General features: G+C 35.9%; 1 protein-coding gene across 3 annotated transcripts in view; it reads right to left on the bottom strand.

The window, feature by feature from the left end:
• Nbeal1 (neurobeachin like 1) overlaps positions 1-9,583 on the bottom strand; it is a 195,561-nt gene that overhangs the window by 90,707 nt on the left and 95,271 nt on the right. For all 3 annotated transcript variants that reach the window (XM_010616111.3, XM_033764549.1, XM_033764550.1), the window contains 5 exons: positions 7,114-7,285; positions 6,558-6,691; positions 5,595-5,754; positions 5,389-5,491; positions 4,685-4,841 (listed from right to left, as the gene is read on the bottom strand). In XM_010616111.3, coding sequence (XP_010614413.1) covers positions 4,685-4,841; positions 5,389-5,491; positions 5,595-5,754; positions 6,558-6,691; positions 7,114-7,285 — 726 coding nt within the window. The remainder of the gene's footprint in view (positions 1-4,684; positions 4,842-5,388; positions 5,492-5,594; positions 5,755-6,557; positions 6,692-7,113; positions 7,286-9,583) is intronic.

The following is a 9,583-nucleotide window of genomic DNA, read 5'->3' as shown; positions in this document are numbered from 1 at the left end:
AAAAAAAAAAAAAAGAAGAAGAAGAAAATAAACAACAAAATACTAGAATTCAATCAGACTCTTGAACAAAATGGACTCAACAGATGTTTACAGAGTGTTGCACCCCCACAAAATCAAAATACACATTCTTTCCAGCTGCACATGGGTGGTTCTTCAAAATAGACTACATTCTCGCTCATAAAACATGTCTATATAAGTGCAAAGTAACTGAAGTGACCCCTGTATATTATCAGACCATAGTGCAATGACATTGGAGAGCAACAGCAAAAGAAACTGCAAGAATTTCACAAACACATGTAAATTGAACAGCACACTCTTAAATAGCCAATGGGTCACAGAGGAAATTAAAGAAGAAATAAGACAGTTCCTACAATTAAATACAATGACAATGCAAACTATGGGACACAATGAAAACAGTCTTATGAAGGAAATTCATAGCAGTGAAAGCACATATTAGGAAAACAGAGCAAGTGCAATTAAAAACCTGATGCTAAATCTCAAGCTTCTAGAATAAAAAGAACAGGACAAACCCAAAGTTCATACAAGGGAGGAAATTACACAAATCAGAGCAGAAATCAATGCAATGGAGACTAAAAGAACAATACCAAAAAACAAAAACAAAAACAAAAAAGAATGAAGCCAAGAGTTGGCTCTTCAAAAAAATAAACAAAATTAACAAACCCTTAGCCAACCTTATCAAAAAAAGGAAAGAAAAGGCCCAAGTCCATGCAATTAGGAATGAAAAGGGTGAAACTGCGAAAGACCCAGCAGAAAACCAGAGGATAGTCAATACCTACTTTGAGAACCTTTACACTAATAAGATGAAAAATACAGAAGAAATGGACAGATTCCTATATTCGTATGAATTATCAAAGTTGAACAAAGATGACCTAAAAATTCTAAACAACCCAATAGTAATCAATGAAATTGAAAACTAAAAAAACATACCAAATAAGAAAAGCCCAGGCCCTGATGGCTGCACTGCTGAATTCTACAAGACATTTAGAGAGACATTTACTTCCACTACTGTTTAAACTCTTCAAGGAAAGTGAAAGGGAAGCAATACTCCCAAATTCATTCCTGGAAGCAAGCATCACCTTGATCCCAAAGCAGAGAAAGACCCAACCGAAAAAGAGAACTTTGGCCAAACTCACTAATGAACATAGATGCAAAAATCCTTAATAAGATACTGGCAATATAATGCAGAAGACCATACAGCCGGGCGTGGTGGCACATGTCTGTAATCCCAGCACTGAGAAGGATGAAGCAGGAGGATCGCTGTGAGTTTGAGACAAGCCTGGGCTACATAGTGAGTTTCAGATCAGTCTCAACTATGTAGTGAGACCCTGTCTCAAAAAACAACAACAAAAAAAAAGTGGGATTCATCACAGGGATGCACAGATGGTTCAACATATTCAACATATGTAACTCAATAAATGTAATGCACTATATTAATAGAGCCAAGGATTAAAAACCATATGATTACCTTAATAGATTCAGAAAAAGCATTCGAGAAAATCCAACATGCATTCATGATTAAAAAAAAAAAAACCCTACAGAAAACTGGAATGGATGATCTCTACCTCAATCTGATAAAAGCCATCTATAAAAAACCAACAGTCAATATCATAATAAATAATCAAAACCTGAAATCCTTCATGTTAAAAATCAGGAACAAGACAAGGGCGTTCACTCTTACCACTCCTGCTCAATATAGTTTTGGAAATATTAGCCACAGCAATTAGACAACAACAAAAAAATTAAAGATAAGAAAGGAAGAAGTTAAAGTGTCATTATTTGCTGACAATATGATACTCTATATAGAAGACCCAAAAAACTCCACCAAAAGACTTCTAGATTTAATTGACAGATTCAGTAAAGTAGCTGGATGCAAGGTTAACACCCAAAAATTAATAGCTTTTCTGTATACAGAAAACAGATTCACTCAGAGAGAAATGGGGCAATCAATTCCTTTCACAATAGCATCCAAAAAATTGAAACACCTAGGAATCAACCTAACAAAAGAAATCAAAGACCTCTACTCTGAAAACTATAGCACTCTGAAAAAAGATATCGAAGAGGATATAAGAAAATGGAAAGACTTCCATACTTCCAAAACTACTATATAGATTCAGTGCAATCCCAGCAGCATACTTTGCAGACCTTGAAAAAACAATTCAAAATTTCATTTGGAACAAGAAGAACCTAGAATAGCAAAAGCAATTTTAGATAATAAAGAGAAGTTAAGGCATATCACAATCCCCAACTTGAAACTATACTACAAAGCCACTGTGATAAAAACAGCATGGCACCAGAGATTTAGGTCAGTGGTGCCATTGCCTGCCTTGAAAGTACAAGGACAGAGTTTGATCCCTGGTACCAGAACCAAACAAACAAGCAAAAACAGCAAGGTACTGGGCAAAGAAACAGTCCTGAGAACCAGTGGACCATATTAAAAATCCAGACACACTCAGCCACCTTGTCTTTGATAAAGGAGCCAAATAACCTCACTGGAGGAAAGATAGCCTCTTTAAGAAATGGTTCTGGAAAAACTGGATTTCAATTTGCCAAAGATTAAAACTAGACCTATACCTCTCACCATGCACTAAACTTCAATCAAAATGGATTAAAGATCTAAACATTAAAACAGAAACACTAAACTGGCTGGAAGAAAGGGTAGGTAGAACTCTTGAAGACACTGGTGTAGGAAAAGATTTTATATATAAAACTTCAGTTGCCCATGAGCTAGCACAATCACTCAACACGTGGGATGTCTTCTTATTAAAAAGCTTCTGCACAGCAAGAGAAACCGCCCACAGGAAAAAGGTGTGAAAAGACAACCTACGATGCACGAAAAAATTTTCAATAGCTGTTCCTCAAAGGTCTACTATCTAGAATACATAAAGAAATTTTAAAAATCAGACCTCCCAAATTTAAAGACCAAAATCAAAAATGGGCATCTGAAATGACAGACATTTCTCAAAGAAGTAGAGACAGCAAATAAATATGAAAAAATGTTCAACATCACTGGTCATTCAAGAGATGCAAATAAAAATAACACTGAGATTCCACCTCATCCCAGAAAGAATGGCTGACATCATGAAATCAACCAATAACAAATGCTGGAGGGGATGTGGGGAAAGAGGAACACTGCCCCCCTATTGGTGGGATGTAGACTGGTGCAACCACTGTGGAAAGCAGTATGGAGACACCTCAAAGAACTCGGATTGGAAATCCCATTTGACCCAGCTATTCCCCTCCTGGGTATTTTCCCTAAAGAATTAAAAGAATCATATCATAATGATATGTGTACACCCATGTTTATAGCAGCACAATTTGTAATAGCTCAAACTTGGAAGCCGCTCAACTGTCCATCAATGGGAGACTGGATAAAGAAAAATGTGTTTTAAAAAGAAACTAAAATGGAATACTACACAGCCATAAAAATGAGAAATTAGACACATTGATAGCTAAATGGATGTACAATTAGGCAATACTCATAAGTGATATAAATAGGACTCAAATGTGTAAATACAGAATAGTTTCTCTAGTGTGAGAAACCGAAAGTGTAGATAAGGACTGAAAGGTATAATAGATAATGTGAAATAGGAAGAAAAGGGACAAAGAGGAAGGGGAAACAGGAGTGGCAGGAGAAGGAAAGAAGGGAATGGAATTAAATGAGAAAATGAAAAATAATGGAAACAAAGTCTTTGCAGATGGGGACGGAGGGAGGGGTTGAAGGGAGGACAGGAGAATGGGGAAAAATTAAGAACCAAGATTAATTATGTCAAGGTACAAATATCCAACATTGAATGTCATTATTTTGTATACATTAAATGTGCCAATAAAATTAATATTAAAAAAAAAAGAATCACTGCCTTGGGTGGGGATTTAGCCCTTAAAGAACAATTTTGAGGATTAAATGAAGGGATGTATGTAAAAGTTTTTAAAAAATAGAAATATATTCAGTTTAATCTTTATGCAACACGTCTGTGAAACTATGTTATGTTAAAAATCTACACTGTATCTCTGATAGGTAAACATACAACAAATGGATCAGACACAACAAGTATTTTCAAAAACTATGTTTTATAACTAATTATTAAATAAGTTGGGCATGGGACACAGTCCTTTAATCCTAGGTACTCTGGAGGCAGAGCTAGGAGGACTGAAAGTTCAAGGCCAGTGTGGACCTCTCAGTGAGATTCACTGATAATCATCCATTCATTCTAGTCCTGGGGATTAGACCAGATCCTGTGAACTGAGGTATATCTCTAGCTATTTTTTTATTTCTCTTTTGTTTTTCTTTGTTTTTTGTTTTTTGAGAGAGGGTCTTTTCTTGTTTAGTTGCTAAGTTGCCCTGGCTGGGTTCATATTCTGGTTCAGCCTCCCAGAGTGCTGGGATTACAGGTATGTATAATCACACATGGCTAAGACCCTATCTTAAAATAAAATAAGGGTAGGGAAGTAGCTCAGTGATAGAGCACCCCTGGGTTGGATCCCCACTACTGTAAATGGTATTAAATTACATGACATTCATATTTATTAAAACTTTCATTTACTAGATAAATTTTACTTACCTGTGTAATATTATATCATAATATACCTTTTTAGTGAAATAATTAAAACAAACTTTTAATTTTATGAGATAGGGCAACTTAAATGTTAGAAAACATAGGCATACTTGCTCTTCTTCATTTGTAGCAGCTATGTAACCCATAATACTTTGTATCTCGTCATGAGTTCCACCTTTGCACAGAAAATATTTAATTAATCCATACAAAGAACTCCTTATTGTTCGGATATCATCTAGAGATAGCTCATTATATTTACAACCACTCCTGAAAGAGAACACAAAAATGGATTGAAATTTTAATACTTTTATATTTTAACATAAAGGAATACATAGTTTAAAAAAGAATCATGTAGTTATTAGAATCATGGTACCTGTGATTTCTTTTTAAGGAAAATCTTTTCAAGAGTTTTGATAACAAAAATTAAAAAAATATTAAGACAGCTTCCGTTTATACAGCACTTAAGATGTGGCAAACACAGCTGTATTTATTGAAAACATTCACTCATTTAATTCTCGAAATTACTATAGGAGGCCATAGTTTTAATCTGCTCTTCACAGACGAAGAAATTCAAGCATAGAAAATTTGAACAATTTGCCTATTGCCATGCTATTTATGAAACCAATAGTCAAATCTAATGTACACAGAATATTCAAACATAATGTATATGTAAATGTTTATCATTTTAACCTTTGCACTATCCAGCTTCTTTGAAGGCAAAAGATAACAAAATTTCTGGTAAAGAAAAAGCTACCAGTCAATTAACAGACAGGAAACACTACAGCAAACCAAGAAGGAAGCAAGGACATCATACCCATAATAAATCCTAAGTGTATCTAGGAGAAACTGCACACCATACTTCTTTCGGAAAACTCTCCTACTATCTTTAATGATTGTCGAAAGATACTGTATATGACCTAAAACAGAAAGTTCACTTGTAAATGATATAACTAAAATAAAGTCACATAGTTGCAAATTTCTAAAATAACTGTAACACTGGATCCAACAGCCAGCTCTCACCAATTCGGAAGGGAAAATCTCCACGATTCCAAACCCGGAAGTCAAAAAGTAAATATTGGTACATTTGTTGCAGGAGCAGCATATTTTTCTCCAAGGATACCTGCTCAATTAGTAGTTGAACTGCCATCAGTACATTAACATCCATTAAGGGGCCTGGTACCTTAAAACAAATGGAAGAGGGTTCTATAAAATTCAGTTTAAATAACTATCATTAAACTATACTTTCAAAACATTAATTCCAAACATCTAACAAATGGAAAAATATAGAGCAGAAAAATATAAAGAACTCAATCATCTATTTTTCTGATATAATACTAGAACATATTTTCTGAATGTTATATGCCTAAAATAGTCTTACGCTTCTCAAATATTCCAAATATGGGCTAGGCATGGTGGCACACACCTGCAATCCCCACACTCAGGAGGCTGAGGTAGGAGGAATGCTATGTGTTCGAGACCAGCCTGGACTACACATTGAGTTTAAGGTCAGCCTGAACTATATAGCAAGACCCTGCCTCAAGAAGGAAAATAAAAAAGAATAGCAAATATAAAAGCCAATGAACAAAGGTTACAGAGGGATATAGTGTTACCTGAATTAGTAATTCTTTTTTGTTTGGTTGGTCTTTTGAGATGGAGTCTTGCTATGTAGCCCAGGCTGGCCCTCAACTCACTATGTACCCAGGCTGGCCTTCAACTAATGGCTATCCTCCGGCTTCAAGTGCTAGGCTTATAGGCACGTACCAGCCTAAAATAAGTAATTCTTTTTTAGATGATTCCATAGAAGCTTTTAAAGCTGCCAGTGAAATCACTTATATCTACTAATAACTTATAAAATTGCAATCTTTTAATAATCTATAATAGTGTGATCTTTTAATATATTTATTCAATAGGAAGAAAATAATCTCAACACCAACTTCTAATAAAAATCATTAGTATATTAACACCATATTAGATGCGTCTCACCTTCTGAAGTAAGGCACCAAGAGTTGCAACTCCATGAGAGTGAATAAGGTTGTCCTGGTTGATAGGGTGTCTCTGAATAAGATGTTTCATAATCAAGATAAATGTAGCCACTAGATTTTTCTCTAGTCTTGACTCTGTCAAAATGGGAACATGTTAATATCAATTAATCACCCTATTTCATAATACATATTATAACAAAAAATTTAGCTGAGCAGTAGTCTGCTTCTCAAGCTGCTGTACAAATGGAATTGGAAAAAATTGCAAGTATACACTGTATTCTTACATACACATACAATATTTCTCTACCACAAATTTCACAATGTGGTCCTTCTTCCATCAGATGTATAAACTAAAAGTCAAGAATAAAACCAACATCTTTAGTATTTTGATCAAAGTATTATAACTTTCCTGAATTATATTAGTAAAATTAGGTATAGCTGCTACAGCTATAAAGTGGTTAAGTTTCTTCCTAATGGTAATAAGATATTTAAATTTATTTTTCAAATAATTCTCAAATATCTCAATGAACACTCTTGTGTTAATTCCAACTTAATACCTGATGCCTTTGAGGAGGTCAGCATGACGCTATCTCCCTCTACAGGACCAACTGATTCAGAAACTGTGCTTTCACACCTTCCTTCGGCAATCTGCCCTTCTTCACTCAAGTGGCTGATTTGCTCCAGTAAAGGAAAGAGTACATTCAATCCACCTATGCAGTTGATGATGTCCTGAAAACAAAGTCATAATGCCTTCATCTTATAACACAAGGTCTCAATAGTGTCATTTAATATCTATACAGCACATACAAAGTTACAATTTGTTAATCAACCTTAAGTCATGTGTAGGATAGCCTTAGCTGAGGGAGTCCTGCACTGGGAAGATACTTTAAAGACTAGCCTTGAGGGTTACCATAATCAACACTCAAGAGAACCTATTTCAATAGGACATGTGGCACATTCCTGTCCAGCACTTGGGAGCTTGAACATGAGTCCAAGATCAGCCTGAACTACACAGCAAAACCTTACCTCAAAAAGACTGGGGGAGGGGTATCTCAGACCATTCTTATAGTAGTTTTTAATGTAAATTTGGGGGTTTTAAATATAGTCAATCCGTCAATCCAAATATAATCTTGTAAGAAGTTTCTGTAATATGACTCTAACAATGTAACAATACTGTCACCAGGAAATTACACACAGGAACAAAAGAATTAAGAAAATGCATTTGAGTACAGCATGGTGACACACACCTGTAATCTTAGAACTTGGGAGGCTGAGGCAGGATTGCCACAAATTCAAGGCCAGCTTGGGCTACATAGTGAGTTCAAGGCCAGCCTGAACTATATAAAAAGATCTTGTCTCAAAATCAAACAAACAGAAAATAAGTAATGCATTTGGTGGTAAAAATATGACTGACCCCTCTATTTTTAGTTAACAAAGAGGTGCGATGAAAGGCTTCAGCCAAAATTCAAACTCTTGGATATTTTGGATAATTAAACAAAATATATTCTATGTCTTTGATAAAGCACTAATCTCTCTGGCCTTAACCTTAATGTGTAATACAGGACTACTAATAAAAATATGCGCTTTATAAAAATGTTGAAAGGATTAACACATGAAAAAGGCTTAGTGCCTGTATAAAAGAGATGTTAGCTATTATTCTTAACCATTCAAATGGTCAGAGTTTCTGTGTGGACCCAGATTAAGCCTATAAATGACTTCTTTTATCCTTTGCCTGTTTTATTTTTAATAAATAAAATTTGTATTTCATTGTATTTGAAGTGTACAACATGTTACAGGATACATACAAATGGTAAAATAGTTACAACACTGAAGCAGATTAACATATCTATCATCTTAACATGCTTTTTTTGTAACAAGGGGAGGTAAAATCTACTCTTTAACAGAAATTTTCTTTTTTTTTTTTTTACAGAAATTGACCTTTATTATTGTACTAAAGTCTTTAACTTTTGATACAATGTAACAATTTAGTACAGAACACCCCATCCATAACAGCATTGAGGACCAAAACTTGTCTTTTTTGAATAGCTATGCAAGAAAATATATCCCTTTTTTAAAAAGTTTCAGTAATGGCTAAACTACAGTCTAGTGTCTAAAATTACAAAGAATAAAAGGAAATCAAAGATTTCTTTCTAGTAAAATGAAACATTAGGAACAGTATTAAATTACAGTTACTACCCCAATGACACATGGAGCCTGGAACAGTACCTATTAACTGGACACAGCTGAAGGGGGAACCACATCAGATCTTTGGCCAGACTTATCTGGCATCAGAAGTGCAAAGAGAAATACGAGAAAAGAAAGAAAAACAGAAGAAACCCAACACAGACTGAGGATATCCTCATCCGGTCAGGTTCACACTATGAGCACTGTAATGAGGATCAACAAGAGACATCCTGGGTTTGGTTTTTAAGATTCTCAGTAGCAAAACACTAACCATTATGCTTTTCCTAAAAATGCTCACTCCAAAGTCTGAAACATGAATGTTTTCCTGTCAGAAAGAATGGATGTACCTGCCGTGCTCTACCAAGGGTACCAACAGCGCCTCAGAAGGCTGCCAGGACTGCCAAAGCCCAGAGGCAGTCAGGGACACCCACCTGCCTGGACCCCTGTTTTCACTGAGCACCCACAAAGTCCTGGTGGAACAGACACCAAACAGATGGCTGACTATGAATGTAGCTGAAGAAGAAATGGGAGGCCACAGGGGCAATGGGAGGTGAGAAGGCAAGGCCAAGAGGTGAAGCGATGAGAACCAAAGCTGCCCTCCTTGGCGGGCGTGGGAGGGAAATGCTGCCACCAGCGTGTCAGCCCCACCAAGGCACTGGCTCTGCCACCACCAGCAGGCTGAGCACCTGGGGTGCAAGGTCCTTCCAGGAGAGGAGCCAATGAAGAGCAGGGGGTTGTCTATCAACACTCTGTCCTCACTGACAAGAACTTTCTGAGGCAAAGTACCCCCATATGGTCCCAGGATTATTTTGCTGAAGACAGGAAAAGAAGCAACACCAAAGA

The sequence above is a fragment of the Fukomys damarensis genome, unplaced genomic scaffold (genome assembly GCF_012274545.1).
Source record: "Fukomys damarensis isolate Sample0158 unplaced genomic scaffold, DMR_v1.0_HiC HiC_scaffold_16, whole genome shotgun sequence".
Classification (NCBI taxonomy): Eukaryota; Metazoa; Chordata; class Mammalia; order Rodentia; family Bathyergidae; genus Fukomys; species Fukomys damarensis.
This window is presented reverse-complemented; position numbering and strand designations above follow the sequence as displayed.